This window comes from Hyposmocoma kahamanoa, unplaced genomic scaffold (genome assembly GCF_003589595.1).
Source record: "Hyposmocoma kahamanoa isolate Upper Pololo Valley unplaced genomic scaffold, ASM358959v1 87, whole genome shotgun sequence".
Classification (NCBI taxonomy): domain Eukaryota; kingdom Metazoa; phylum Arthropoda; class Insecta; order Lepidoptera; family Cosmopterigidae; genus Hyposmocoma; species Hyposmocoma kahamanoa.
The window spans coordinates 20,011,488-20,028,121 of NW_020654422.1; the positions used below are offsets into that span (position 1 = coordinate 20,011,488).

Genomic DNA, 16,634 nt, shown 5'->3' on the forward strand with positions numbered 1-16,634 from the left:
ATTTAGATTTAGTATAATTTTGCTGAATAAATAATGTTCATTCGTAATATTTTTTAAAGTAAGACATGAAATAAACGTTTGTACCTTACGTTGTTTTCATTTTGTAAATCTCTTCACGGATAGCTTATCTATCTAGATAGCTCTTATAAATATGTATTGTATATTTATACTGGGTGTCTCTAAATAGTGGATAGAATTTAAAGTGTTAAAAACTTAAGTTTAAAGCTTAGTAGATTCTCATTAGTAACATTTAAAGAAATATAAATAAATATTTTAATGTTTTGCAATATTTAAATAGTATTTTAATTTACTATTCGACAACATACTTACACAAAGGAAATGGTGTATTTAAATTTCTTTTTTTTTCTATATTGAGCATATTTAGTACTATTAAAATGTATCATGAGAAGACTTAAAATTGATAACTAAAAGTAAAAAAATATATTTACATAAAATGTCAAATTTTAAAATCCGTTCAGTCCATTATTATCAACATTTTTTTTTTATTTTTTCATCCACAACATCGCAAGCATTATACGCCGAAAATTTTATACGTAATTTTATTATTACCTAGTTTGATATTTATTGAAATAATATAGCAGATATATAAATAATAGTTTTTAATATAAGGAATTCATTATTTTTCCTTGGGTTATAATTTTTTATATAATCAACAGGAAATATGCCTATAATGCTCTTAAATACTTAGGCTTTTTCGGACGAAAATAATGAGTTTTCACCCCGTGCCATTATAAAACTTTATTATAAAATGAAAACTGATAATCCACAACCTTAGTTCTAAGTTTATCGTGTCTATGAAATATCCTTAAAATTGAGTTGTTGGAATACAAAATTTAATCAAGCTACAGAACATATTCTGTTGCAATTAGGTGCAGCCTGTATACAAATCAAAATACATAAAAAAACGCAACGACTACCTACTTATTTAAACGAAGTATTTATGTCTTAAAAGTCAGCACAAAGAGTCCATTTTTTTAACGTATTTATTTCATACTTAAATGTAATCGTTAATAAATACGATGTACATGATCCTTGATAGATAACACTGTAATGGCCACTGTATAAAGATACTTACTCAAATCACACATTTCATTCTATTTACAGCTGTCAATGAGTACACGTGGAGAGAGAATTTGTCGCTGTGGTTTTTCCTCACAGCCCTCTCATCAAGGCTGTTTAACTTCTTTTTATCTAAACTTAAACAAATTATGATGATAACAAAGATTATTTTGTCGCAATAAAAAGTGAACTTCAAAGGTGGTATTATTTCAAGTGGACTGCACCTTTGAACTAAAACGAGATAATAAAGAAACTGTTCACTCGGTTCGTATCACAGTGAGACATAGTGTTGATTGGTTACATATTTTGGTTAATATGAGTGTGGAGAATACTACCAGAAAGGAGGAAAGGGGGGACCTTTATTGTCCGTATGAGCACAGAAACGTAAAGAAACCAAATTCGTAAGTATATATTATTCACACAGTACATCTAGATTTAAGAAAGTACTATTTGAATTGCCTGTGCCCAAATGTTTTTATAATGTATATTGGATACTTACATTTTGAACCTCTATATATTTATTAATTATTTTGACATGTGTTCCTCTTTTTTACTTAATTATATTTTTGTTTTTTTTTTTAAACTATTATTCAATTCAAAAATTTTAATTATATATTGTAATACAATGGGAGAAAACTCGCATACGCGTTTTCACATAGTTCATTCTTACTGACTTCTGTTGAAGAAAGACTTGCTCAAATATATTATTAAAGTAATATAGTATTTGAAAGAGGTATAATTTAACTAATTAAAATGCTAACTATAAACATTATTGCGTTTACTACATTTTGCATCACATCTTTATTTTTGTCCTGAAAAATTACATGGAAATCACATACGAGGTATTCACTCTAAGACTACAATATAGAATAAATGCGAACATTGTATACTTTGCTATTAATAATTGTATGCCATATGTATATCAATATTTGCTGACACAGCACGCTGGAATTTAGGAGTAATCTTAAATATATAAACTGTATTCACCGTGTATGATTACAAAAAAATATATATCTCTGTCTATCTATTATTTTTGTGTTATTAAAAAAATATTCATTTGATCTTATGTATAAGACTTTATAAGGTTGTATTCTAACCATTTTTTATTTGAAGAACTTTAGGTTCTACGTCACTTATTTATAATAATGAGTAATAATATTTTATTACTTCCATACGGAATTATATCTGTTACATTCTCCATCATTACTAATTTATTAGTCAGAACAGCCTTCGTCGTCCTTTGTCAAAAGAAAAGAAAGTCGATCGTCGTCTTTTGTCCAAAATTTTGAAGTCCTGTCAGTCTAGTAAGTCTGTCTTTGTGGCCTGTCCGTGCGCTGGTCGTCCATTGAGGCTGGAAGCTGGTCGTCCATTAAAGCTGGACGCTGGTCATCCATTGAGGCTGGACGCGACAATTGTAATTCTATTGAGATTCCATAACATAACATTAAAGTCCACTCGCGCTAAATCAAACGTAGTGAATGCACTGCAGAAACGTAGCAGCTCCAACAGTGCCCTAAACCTTTAACTCTGTTGAACTATTATGCCTCCGTGGCCGAACGGTTACCATGCTGATCTGCCACGCAGAGGTCCCGGGTTCATTTCCCAGGCCGGGAGAAATATTCATATGGCCTACATTTACTTTCTCGTGAATTTTGGTTTAATATGTAGTTGTACATGGGGCGCACTATAAGTTTCCGGAACTGGCCACTTACATAAACAATGTTTAGCAAGTAATGTAATAGAAACAAACATTTGAAAATGAAACTCTTTGGCTGTAGAATACAGTTTGTTTCATCTGACTGTCACTTGTTTTTACATTATGGCATCATTTTAGAAATTGGTTGTCTACATCACCATGGATTTAAGTCGTGAAAATTTTCCTAGTATGATTTTCTACGACTTTAAGTGTAATTTAACAGCTTCAAACTGCTTTAGGCGATGAAGCACCATGCAAGACGACTATTTATAGCTGGTTTGCAGAATTCAAACGCAGTCGTGTGAATCTCAGTGACGAATTTCGTGATGGTCGCCCGTCCACTGCTGTGAACAACAAAAACATCGACACTGTGCGCCTTATGATCAAAACAGACAGGCACCTGACATACCATGAGGTTATTATCTTTAGGCATAGGCATGAGTCATTTACAATCAATACTACACAAACACTTGTGTGTGAAACATCTCGGTGGATCCCACACAATTTGACTGAGGCTCAAAAAACGGATCACGTCACTTGGTGCAATGCCATGCTTATCAGATTCAATAAAAAGGCGTCAAATTTGATATGGGACATAGTAACAGGTGACGAAACATGGATTTATAGTTACGATCCCAAAACTATTTTTGTTAACAAATTTAGATGAGCCGAAATCAAACAAAGTGGCGCGGATGATTGCTTCTTTTTTTTTAAATAAAACTGAATACGTGGCTACTGTTGCTTTGGAGAATCGTCGTACCGTGAATAGTGATTGGTATACGACCATTTCTTTGCCGGAAGTTATTGACAAACTCCGTAAAAATAAACGTAAACGCCGTGACGTCTTGCACCATGATAATGCCAGTTCTCACACGGCCAGACAATTTTCATCACCTGAAGAGGCTGTCAAAGAGTATGAAAAATATATTTCAGAGATTGTCACAGAGCAGTGGCATAAATGTTTAAATGTTTTCAAAATTGGTTCATTCGTATGAAAAAGTGCATTAACTCTAACGAGAATATTTTGAGAAACAATAAATTCAATTCTGACTGTTTATAATATTTTTTTCTTATTCATTCCGGATACTTATAGTGCGCCCTACGTATTTGTGTATGTCCATGGCACCCGCGATACAGGGATTCGCTAGTGCGGGGCTATGAGTGTGTACGTTAATAAAAAAAAGTATTTACACATTACCAATGTTAAAGGAGTTGAATTTCGTTAAAAGCTTAACACCTGTGCTAGAGGTAATCATTAATGGTGTAATATTCCTAACACTAATCGCCTAACCTTGAAAACATTCAAAGATAACAATGCAACCGAAAAACAGCGAAAAACTGAAATAATGATTTTCGGAACAAAAAGGCATGCACAAAGAATTCGTTTACATCAAACTTAAGTAGTACAATACCAAGAGGCCACAAGTATTTCTTATCTTATGGCAATAATGCAACTTATTCTTTATCAACCAGACGACAGTCTACGTTTGTTGCTTGCACCTGTGCTAATTACTTTAACTTTATCAAAACTCGGACGCAACCGAGTTGCCCCTCACTTAAAATTCGCTTAATTATAACGAACAAAACATGATCGCTTTGACATGGGATTAAAAAAAGCAATATTTTGCTACGGAGTAACTACACGACTGACAGTTTCTCGTTTCGTTTCTCGTCCTCCGTCCGAAACAATTAGGTACTGTCAAATCGATACCTCCATTGAACACTACGACTCTTCTTTATCTATCTTTATTTTTGGTCATGTCCGTAGTTATTTTGTTTCTATTTTCATAAAACTCGTTTTTTTGTTTATTTTTCGTATTTTGTTTTCTTGTTTCTTTATTTTATCACAAAATTAGGGGAGCATAATATTAGTGGGTATTTCTCCGAGAAGAGCTAAGTTATCTGATTTCGGTGGTCGAATTTTTTTTCTTAATTTCAGAAAAAAACATTGAGTGGGAAGGAAACAGGACTCAAACTTACATAAGATTCAGTTAATTGGGCAACTAGGTTCTTAACAATTGATGACGTATTAGATCCACCGAATTCAGCTACCACCGAATTCAGGAGACATAGCAATCTTGGTATTGTGAAAAAACTATTGACCAGTTTATTGTGAAATTTAGATTATAAGTACTGTTATCTAATTTATTATGCGTGAACTAAAGTTTAATACAGGTTTAAATTTTGAGTAAAATGACACTTTATGTTGAATTCTGCATTCGGGACACGCCACCGTTGTCAGGTTTTAGGTATTTCGGATTTTTATTTTTGTAGATTTTTGTTTTGATAAATAAGTGGAGTTTAGTGCATGGACACAGAAAATTGCGGTTTTGGAAAAATACCCTAGTAAAAAAATAAGGCTGTTTACTGTTTTAAAAACAGAAAATGGCCAAAAATTAAGTTAGCGTAGTGGTCATTGGAGGTACCGAAATAAGTAATACTCGATCAAATCATAACACAATGTAAGGTATGAAACATCATTCGCATTCGCATTTTTTAGTCGAGTATTACTTATTTGACAGTAATTGTTTTGAACAGAGAACAGGAGTAGACCCCATGGGCCTTACGCGCTCACATCGCCGAATAAAATAATCAGGTGCTTCCGTTGTTCAAAGTTTAAACAACAGAAATGAAAGTACTTATGACTTTCGTGTGATAAAACCACTTTTGGCATTTGACGTACAGACCAACATGCAAACACTGACTATTATGACCGTCTACACATGGAACCAAATAAGGACTTAAAATCATTGACTTACAAATAAACGGACGACGGGTCTAATACAAAAACCACGAAAAAATGTCCCAAGTCCACCTATTTAAACGTAGTGGCATGTAAAGGAATATGAAAAAGCTAAAACGTTGTATTTAAATTGTAATGTCATCGCAGTATCACGCTGTCAGTCGAAGAAATGAAGACTAAAGCGGAGTTTGACGCTCTCTATACGATTTTAACGCCTTACAAGTTCGGACACTTTTTAGCGCGGACCCGACGTCCTTAAAATTGTAAGTCAATGGTTAAAATAATAAAAATGACCATAGTGATTTACTTGCGTATTTAACTATTTGACTCCTTTAATGCGAGTTTGGTGTTTACTGTATTTGTCGAATACGCAAACAATGCAAATGCTTTGTCACACATGCTATCTACACATATGGTGAATGTTTGCCAAAAACATCACATGCGCAAATACAATAGCTACGTGAATTGCTACCATTATACCAAGGTTACGATGTTGTTGATGTATAATATTATAATAGGGCTAGATTAAATGATTTTTAGTTGTGAGGAAATACTTTTATAGAATTGCCACAGACAGCGCTATGGTGAAAAAGTAGTTAAAAACCAAAAACAAAGATCCGACATCAAGCACATAGAGAAATTCTTGAGGTCCGCTGGTTCGTTCCGTGGCTTAGTTGGCATAACGTCTGGCACGGTTTGCTACGAGGCGTCGGTTCGAATCTAATCGGATCGAACATTGACTTACAATTATATGGACGTCGGGTCCGCGCTAAAAAGTGTCCGCACTTGTAAGGCGCTAAAATCGTATACAGAGCGCGACACTCCGCTTTAGTCTTCATTTGTTCTACGGACAGCGCGATACTGCGATGACATAACAATTTAAATTTCGAATAGGTTGACTTGGGACATTTTTTTCGTGGTTTTTGTATTAGACCCGTCGTCCATTTATTTGTAAGTCAATGGGATCGAAGGAATTTTTTCTAAGTGTTCGATCTTTGTATTAATAATTATAACAAATTAGTGGAGTAATTTCACAAAAAATAATTGAATATCATGGTGGTCAAACATCCTGACATTCAATAAAAACTTAATTAAATGATTTTGTTAAGAAAAACAAATATTAATCATGTTATGTTATCGCTACAAGCTATTACGAGGACATCTACTATTGTATTTCATGATGAACAAGAACATCTCGCCATATCATAATATCACATCATCACAATGTATTTCTTTTGTTTCAGAGACATAAGGTCGCTAGCAAACCTTGTGAAGTCTTCTCTAGGGTCAGGCATACTAGCTATACCTCTGGCATTTTCCCATTCAGGATGGGGCCTCGGCATTGTAGGCACTATTATCATATCTATAATTTGCACGCACTGCGTTCACATATTTGTAAGTGTTTTATTATATCTAAAGATAAGTAACAAAGATTAAATTAATTAGGGGCATTACAAATCATCTCCATAACCTTCTAGTTTATTTAAACTTTTATAAGCATTTTTTATAGCATATGTATTAATATATGCTTATATCTTTACAAAAGTTTCAATAAATTAGAAGGTTATAGAGGTGGTTTGTATACTTATATATATATGGTGTATATAGGTATAATATAAGTAGAGCAGTCGTAAAAAAATAGCTTTAATACTTTGTTTTACTAACCACATAAATAAATCAAGAATAAAATATAATATATTTAATAAAACGATAAAAAAATGTTACCGTTTATAATGCAAATTAGGTTTTCACGAATGTTACATATTAGAAAGAATCATTTTTTCAGGCCTAAATCGTGTACAATTTGTTTTTTAAGGGCCTGAAACGTTGGTTTGTTTGAAAAAACAAATACACGCAATTAATATATTTACTATTCATAATACAACGCCATCTAGTGGCGGTAGGTGAACTAGATGGCATTATATTGTGAACAGAAATGTTGGTGATGAATAGGTGACACTATTTATAATTGATTAACTTTGAGTTTTTTTTATGTGATTTAAAATACAATCGTTATAGGTATAGATCCGCGAAAAACATATTTTCGTTTCCTAACAGTTTTAATACACAGTAATAAATAGTAATAAACAGTCGTTTTAATTTAAACATTGAAATTTAAGAATAGTTTATGACGAGAGTTAGCGTGCAAATTGGTAAAAGGCAACCAAGGCGAATTTACTATGACCAAATTGAGGATGTCTTAAAGGCTAAGTTAAGAGTACCTTAAGGAGCATAATATGAAAGGACTGATTCATGGTAATAACGCGAGAGATGTGTGTCAGAACAGTAGCAAGTGGAAAGCTTTTGCCTACATCGATGGGAAAAGGGCGTGAAAATATATATGATATGGTATCAAGTAACGGAACGAACAAGTCGTGCGCCTGGTGGTAAGCGACACGCCACAGTTGCAGTGCCACTCAGAGTTTTAAATCGCAAAGATCCGAGAGGCACTGCCACTGCGCCGGTCGCCCTGAAACATAAGTTGACAAGTCCCATGTGCTTGTAATTTCACCAACACCCTTACACTTCAAAACTGGAACGCAGTAATGCTCATATTATTATCTACTGCCTCATATAATATACATATCTTAAACAACATCTTGTTAATTTTAATCACATTGTTTGCTCAGTGTTTTCAACTCGCTCTTCCTACGACTAATCCATGCATTATGATTCTAAATAAGTACTTAATATGTTCATTGCTACTTTAGTCTTTTGGGATATAAATCGCGTATATTTTTTTTTATCAAACAAACTTTTCACTCTTTACGGGCTTCCATGTCTGCTGATTGTAAACCATCGATATATAACCAGAAATAGAGACGAAATAAGGGCTTTCCATCCCTGGCAACTCATCGGGCAAATGGGCCTTATATCACTTTTAAATGTCAACTCTCGTTTGTTCCGAAATCACAAATTAGAAAGCTCAAATAGTACAGCGCCAACAACTGACCTGTGTGTACGTCTCCGTGTATTCCAAAAATATTCTGTATTTATTGTAATAAAGATAATATCTCTAATAATGGGGGGCTGTTCCATTCGGGGCGGTTTGGGATAAACAGCAAAACATCTAAAACACCCGTCAAATGTTTCGAATTCGGGCTGGCCAAACGGAGCGCAGTTGTCGCCGTAATGATTTGGCAGAATAGTTTTCAAACAAATTAAGTGACATTTTGACTATATTTCTGGTTATATACTCGATGGTCTCAACGAAGATTCAGTGGAATGGCAGTGATGGCATTCATTCATTCAATCGCTATTGCCTATCGATGTTGCCTTACTAAAACTACCTTGCAAATTACTAAGCATATCTTAATTTTTATCTCGTTTAATCAACAATTTAGTCTTCAAATTAAAATTATATAATATTAGTGCACTACGCCATGCCATCGATACGCCATTGAAGAGCAGAATACCAAAAAATTGCAATTGCAGTTGAAAAGTAGCTCGCTGGCTAGCCCCTGACAAGCCACTACTCTTAACCAACCACCAGAATACCAAACACCATCGACATACAACTGAGGTGATTTAAAATTAGCAGACTGGGGCCCAGAATAACAAATATTATAATAATTGCAATATGTTGGAGTTTCAATCGAATTACAATTATCATGGTTTGAAAATATTTGCATCACGGCTGACTGAAGAATGTCTAATTAATGGATGGATTTTTTATCAGACGTGATTAATGGATGAATGAATTTAAGACAAATGTTAAAAATTTTTTCTGGGTGTACCTACTCAGCGCGCAGTGACTACAATTCTTAAGATATTTTTATTGGAACAAAAAATATTTTTGATTGGCAAATGTTTCATGTGTTAAATACTGTAACAATTGAATAAATGTTATCGGAGATACCGTACTTATAACCCCAGGGTACTGGACATACTCTATTCAAAAACAAAGTAGTTATTGATACCATTGTTTGGCTTATTTGTAATTGTTTATTTACAAATGTACATAAATGTTTTAGGTCAGTTCTTCGTATACGTGCTGCGTAATAGAGCGACAGCCTTCTATGTCCTACGCCGAAACTTGTCATGCGGCGTTTGCCAATGGTCCAAAAGGAGTCAGGCCGTATGCTAGTGCTGCTAGGTCTGTACAATACATATTTGTCTCAACTTTTTATTTTTTGATTATTTTTTCACAAGTTAAAAGATTTAAGAATATAACACATACTTAATTATAAATTCAATGTTAAAAACATACTCAAAATCAGAAAGAAGATCATTTTTGTTTCATCTAAAAAAATATAACAAATAGTTTTTCATAAAAAACTATGTTGAAACTGGCTATCAATAAAATTTTTAATTATTCTAGGACATTCGGTCTAAAAAGTCTAGTTTTTTTAATTTGTGGATTCTGTAACGGTAAAAATACAATTACGTGTAATAAAATTGACCAATACGGTTAATAAACATTTTTTGTGATTTAATTTTTTCTTCAATATCCTAATTTTAGTGGGGACTATCAATTTTGGTAATCCTACAAAATTTCCCTATCATATACTTTGAAACCTTCTTGACATTTTGAGGCGCCATTTATATTATTTTTGAAATTAATTTTTATTGTAATACCGAACCATATTTTTTCTTTATATTATTTCCCATTACTTTTCGGGAAGCGTATTCTGTTACGCATTGGAGCGATGCCACATAGTACGTCGCCTAAGCGGTGACGCTCCGTTGTACAACGGACAACATTTAAATTAGAACTACAAGCCACTAATGAAACGGCACGCGGGCGCGGAAAAAGGGCCCGGTGGCGAAGCGGGGAGGGAGGGTAAGGAAGCGACGACACGGTACTTTGAGACCCCGCATTACTCGTGTAGCACTCGGTGCATTGAAATCGTAGCGTTGCGACCATGTAACGCACCGGCAACACCCGTGTGGCATCGCTCTTAGGAAGGAGGAACCAAAGCGATTCGTACGAATGGGTGGTATATCAATAAGCCAATGTCATAACAGTCTTTTATAATCTATATTCAGCTGCTCACCAACCCTGCTATTGATATTAACAAGTTAGTTTTTTTTAGGGCATTTGCATTTCTAGCTTTGCTCTGCACGTATCTTGGCGTTTGTTGCATCTTCACTGTGTTAATCGCGGAGTCTATCAAACAGGTCAGTTTTATTTGTTATATTATTAGCAATACAAAAAATGGCTTGTAAAGCCAGGAATTATTAAACATAAAAAATATCAAAACAACACGTTATACTATACGCACGTTGTATATATTTTAGCAGCAATAGAACTGCTTCTGAAATATTTCGTCCAGGCAAATCCTGCAACATGGGGGAGTCTTGAAAAACACAGAGTATAAGGGAACCAAATTATTGTAATTGTTTTAATTTTGCGTGATTTTGTGTGCCTTATTTTGTTTGCCTCGATTACTATCACAACTACTGTCGCCTAAACTGGCACATTAATAATTTAAAACACTATCATATCTTGATAATGATTGGTCATAGTTTCAAGTTTAAAAAAAATCTGTACTATTAATATAATTTAAACTTTACGGCTATCGTTGTAAGTTCAATACCATCAATACCTATTATTGCAAGTTACGACGTTTTGATATTGAATTTTCAATCAGTGTGCTGCCATCTAGCAGTTACTAGCTGAACGACGATGAATTCGATATGTTTATTTAGTTCTCCAAAAAAGTATAAGGTTTACTTTCGTTTCTTGTCACGAAAAGAAAATTGTTACGATAAGCAGATAATAAAAAAATTATTGAAATTTAGTAAAATAAGATTTCACAATGATCCGAAACACGACCATAGACAATGTTACAATTGCAACTATAATTTATGCGACTATCACCCCAGATTAGCAAAATAGGGTATTTTTCTGCGATTGCACAAGATAATTGACACGACCATGACGTACAAAGCAAAAATGGCGGACTGGGCTCAAGTTTGCGGAACGCCGCATACTGTTGGCACGCGTGTCACGCAAACTAAGCTCTTCCATTGTATTTGTTTACTGTGGTGAAGCCCATACCCGTAATGTAAAATGTTTCGTACTAACACATTTTGTTTATTATTCCAGTTGCTCGACACCTACGTTCAAAGTTTTGTCTTATCGACGGAATACTATTGCTTGATATTACTGGTCCCTCTATGTATACTGGTACAAATTAAGCATCTCAAGTTCCTAGCGCCTCTCTCACTATTGGCTAACATATTTCTCATTGCTACATTTGTGATATGCCTCTATTTCATCTTCGAAGCCAAATTGGACATCAAAGATAAAAAAGTCATCGGGACGTGGCAAGAATTTCCAGCGTTTTTATCGTAAGTAATTTGATTATTAGATTTAATTTAAAGGCGAGGAACATTGTTACCAAAGACGAAATCAAATCCAAAATCCTATAGGTACAAATTTTACAGCTACGAATTCTTAGAAACAGATTAGGGAACAGCGTGACAAGAAAGTGAAAGGTGAATGCCTACAGTCAATAATCTCTGGTACTCGTCGTGCAGGGAATTCCCTAATTTGACACCAGGCAATTGGTGTAATTGTCTGGCACATTATTATCACAGAATATCGCAAAGTTTGCGTTTATGTTTCAGTACGGTCATCTTCGCAATGGAAGGCATTGGGGTGGTGATGCCAGTTGAAAATAATATGAAGAAACCACAACATTTTCTCGGATGCCCGAGTGTGTTAGTCATAGCCATGGGCTTGGTGACGGTGCTGTATACGGTTCTCGGAGTTTTTGGTTACTTGCGATACGGCGACGTCCTCAGAGGTACCATTACGCTCAATCTACCAATGAATCACTGGTAATAAATTATGTTCTAATAAAATAATAAAAATCTTAATTAATGCGAGGTATTTCAACGTCAGCCTAGATTCTAAGATGTGAGGTTTTAAGGGTCGCTCTGTTTTGGTAAAAGTTCAGTTATGTACCGCATTTTTTACGCGTTACCTACCATTAGAATTACTTTAAAATCCAACTTCGATTTTCTAAGTAGTTTTGACCTACGGTGCAGTATAACCATTTCCGGAAATGCGGAATTCGAAATAGTAATTAATTAATATTTGGTGGTTTTCATAATTCAATATCACTCCTTAAAGCTATATCTATACATGTGTCTATATTTTATGTGGAACCCCTTTTTCCGACCATTGCTATAAGGCTTCAATTGAAAACCAAAATAGTTATATACAAAGTTAGGTATTTTATTCTTAATTTATTCGTTTTAGACTTGTATTAGCTTGTTTCCAGAATTTCTTATCATAATGATGACGCATTAGCACATTTTTTAGACAATATCCTTAGGCGTATCATTTTATATATTTTTTGAAAGATCATAATTTAATAGTAAATACGTAAACCATTTGGTCTAGCAAAACAGTTTTACCGCTTATCTTTCGGTGAGTCGCTTTAATTACAAAAATAGAATTCTAAAAGCATATTTGCATAGAGATATTCCTTTACGAAACCGATTTATCGAAATTGGGATTTATCCCATTCGACTTTAGGTGCAATTGGGGTCGTCCACATAATATTGCTAAGTCTGCAGGAGTTCTTAATCGGAGTAAGGAAAGGCATCCTAATATATTCTATTCATCAATGAATTTGATGGAATTTCGGAGTAGTGTATTTCTCATAAATATTCCACAAACCTGTTTTTAATTTCTATGTTACGTGTGCTAGTCACATACATGTTTAGGCAGAGACCCTCTTCTTTGCGGGGAGCCGTACTGTATGACCATCGAGTATATAACCAGAAATAGACGAAATAAGAGCCATCCGTCTCTGGCAACTCATTAGGAAAATGGGCCTTATATCAACTCTCGTTTGTGCTGAAATCACGTATGAGAAAGCTGAAATGTACAGCGAAACATCTAATTACAAAACAAACGGAATCACATTTCATCGGTTTCAATCACATTTGTACCCTCGTTTGCTTCAATTTTGTTAAAGTCATATCGACTTAAATACGTGAGTTGTTTTTAGTTAATATGTCTGAGTCTCATGGTGGTTATCTATTTAGAATTTGGCAGAATAGTTTTCAAACAAATTAAATGACATTTCGTCTCTATTTCTCACAGACCACATAAAATCTTCCTTCCTATTTCTGGTTATATACTCGATGTGTAAGACTGATGATGATATAACTAATTAATTAGGTAGGTACCTCGTTATACCCATTAAGGTTTGTACACCTTAAGTAAAGGAGGAGGTCAATTCGACTGATTTTTGTGTGTGTATGTTGCGCGATTTAAATAATAATAATAATAATAATAAATAACAACAACGACAACGACAACGACAACAATAATAATAAAAATAAAGGGAAGCCTTGTATGGACGTGTGTCCATGGCACCCGCGACGCAGGGTTGTATACATGTCATGTCTATGTGTGTACATAGACAACCACAAATTACACCCAAACTCACTAGAGAAATAAATGTAAGCCATACAAATATTTCTCCCGGCCCGGGAATCGACTCTGGGACCTCTGCGTGGCATGGTAACCGTTCGGCCACAGAGGCAGTAAAAAAAATTCTTGTTTTGTTGGAAAAGAGGTACCTCAATTAGTGGTCCCATTCAAATTTAAAAAAGATATTTTTCACAAATTAGGGATGTTGTAATATCTTCTGATTTCACCTACTTTCCGAAAGCCGATTTCAACAAAACTTGGTAAATAGATATAATTCCAGAAACTTCTTTTCTTTCTTCTTCTGTTTTTTTAAATTGTAATTATTATTTTCAGGCTCGCAATATGCGCAAAAAGTTTTATAGCATTATCAATATTCCTGACGTATCCTCTTCATTTCTACGTGGTCATAGATATTATAACGAATACCGTAATAAAGCCTTACGTCAAAGACCAGTACGTGAATATTGCGGGAATCGCTACCAGAGCAGCTATTGTGATTGGTTGCGGTAAGTATTTTAGCAGGCGTCCGGTATTTGCAAGACTGATTTACATTGATAAATACCTGGACCCAGTGTCGCTGGACTGTGAACTGGCAATATGAACAGTCGTGCATTGCCTGAGTTTTGACAATCACGGTTTGCACTGTGAAATAAAGACAATTCGGGTTTGAGGTTGAGTAATTATTTCTGTTTTTAGGTGGTGTAGCCATGGCTCTACCTTTATTGGAGCAGATCATTAATATTGTCGGAGCCCTTTTCTACTCTATCCTCGGCTTAATAATTCCTGGAATTATAGACACGGTTTGCAAATGGGATAACCTAGGAAAATCCAAATGGATATTGTGGAAAAATATATTAATTGTCCTTTTCGGTCTTACCTGCGCCATCTCAGGAACCATGGTTACTGTATTTGATATTATACGTATATTAGGAGAAAAAACTGAATAGCTATTAATATACATATTTGTAACTTTAAATTATTTAAAAAATGTCTTTTGTTTTATTGTTAATATACTCAGGTGTTACTTTGTATAACCTTCGCGAACTTTGTATACACTAAGCAACGTTTACGAAGTATGAAGAAAATTCGAGGTTAATTTCTGGTTTAAACCACCGAATCGTCTAGATCAGCGTTTCCCAAAGTGGGCGATAACGCCCTCTTGTGGGTAATGCAAGCCTAAAGGGGGGCGGTAAGAGACTCAGAAAAAAATGGGGGCGGTAAGAGACCCAGAAAAAGAAATGGGGGAAAAAATGGGGGCGTTGTGTAGAGGCTTAAGGGGAGATTTGTAATTTCATCTAGGGAGACTCTTAGACACCGACTGAGCTCTCGACTCTCGACTACAACTTGTGAACGTCAACTAATATTAATTAAGAGATTGCTCAAACTAACTCGGTTCGATATTTCTCTCCGTATACTTCATATATCTGTCCTGTTTTATTGAATAAATAAAATAAAAATCATGTCAATCGGTCGCTCCGTTTCAAAAAGAAAGTAGACACAAACAAACAAATAAAAAGGCAACAGACACAGTTTCGCATTTTAATAGTTATTAGTATTCCTAGATAGGTAATTTTCGAAGATAATGGACCGCGGGCAATCATGTTTTACCAAGTTTTTGTTAAATAACCCGGATTGTGCATTCCTGTATCAATCTGCTGGTTCATAGTATACTTGTTCTTACTTGTTGAGTACGATTGAGCGTCGAATGAGATAAACGAGTTTATGCATGTTTGTCTTATTCCTGTAATATTTATTTTATTTTCATTTTCGGTTTCGCGCGTAATAGATAAGCAGTACTTAAGTTCAACACTTACTTACGTATTTCTCAAAACAAAACAATGTCGGAAGTAAAAAAGAAGAGACGGCAATACTGTGCGGAATATATTAAATTCGGATTCATTGAAAATCCCACAAACCCATCGTCGCCTTTGCGCCTTCTATGTCTAAAAACATTTGCGAATGAAGCAATGAAGCCTTCAAGACTGCAAGATCATTTGAATAAAATGCATCCAGATAAGAAAGACAAAAATATAGCATATTTTCAAGACCTAGAGAAGAAGCGTAATACTCAGCCAAGTGTAGCAAAACTCTTTTCGGCGGCTGCTAAGCAAGATGACGACGGACTTCGAGCTTCGTACAATAAATATCTATTTGTTAATTGCTCTAAAAGGCAAACCACACGACATCGGAGAAGAGTTAATTTTGCTAGCAATAAAGGAACCAATAACTACTGTGCTTCATAAACCGGCCGCAGATATTATCCGAAAATTCCTTTGAGTCATAATTCTGTGCAAAGACGAATTGTTGAAATGGCTGAAAACATTGAAGAATCATTGTGCAATCATCAAAGGACTAGTCAATTCTCAATTCAGCTCGATGAGTCCACTTTACCAACTAATGAAGCATTGTTGCTGTCTTACGTGAGGTTTATTAAAGATGAGAAAATATGTGAAGAAATATTGTTTGCTAGAAATTTAGAGACCGATAGAAAAAGCGAAACCATATTCAATACATTGGAAAAGTTTTGTGATGAGAAAGAGATTCCCTTGAAGAATATTATACCAGTTGCTAAGCTATGGCGCTCCGGCTATGATAGGGTGCCATGAAGGCTTCATAGCGTACTTAAAAAATAAAATTCCAGATGTCCTTGCGTTATATTGCGTTATTCATGGACAACATTTGGTTGCTAGAAATTTAAGTGAACGACTATTTCAATC

The 16,634-nt window shown here is 34.6% G+C and overlaps 1 protein-coding gene across 1 annotated transcript; it reads left to right on the top strand.

The window, feature by feature from the left end:
- The first annotated feature begins 1,182 nt into the window (after positions 1-1,182).
- On the top strand, positions 1,183-14,864 carry LOC113235514 (proton-coupled amino acid transporter-like protein pathetic). Its single transcript, XM_026471249.1, has 8 exons — positions 1,183-1,481; positions 6,764-6,914; positions 9,494-9,615; positions 10,556-10,640; positions 11,572-11,816; positions 12,096-12,308; positions 14,251-14,423; positions 14,614-14,864. Exons 1-8 carry the CDS (start codon positions 1,396-1,398, stop codon positions 14,862-14,864), a joined length of 1,326 nt encoding a protein of 441 aa, XP_026327034.1. The 5' UTR covers positions 1,183-1,395.
- The last annotated feature ends 1,770 nt before the right edge of the window (positions 14,865-16,634 follow it).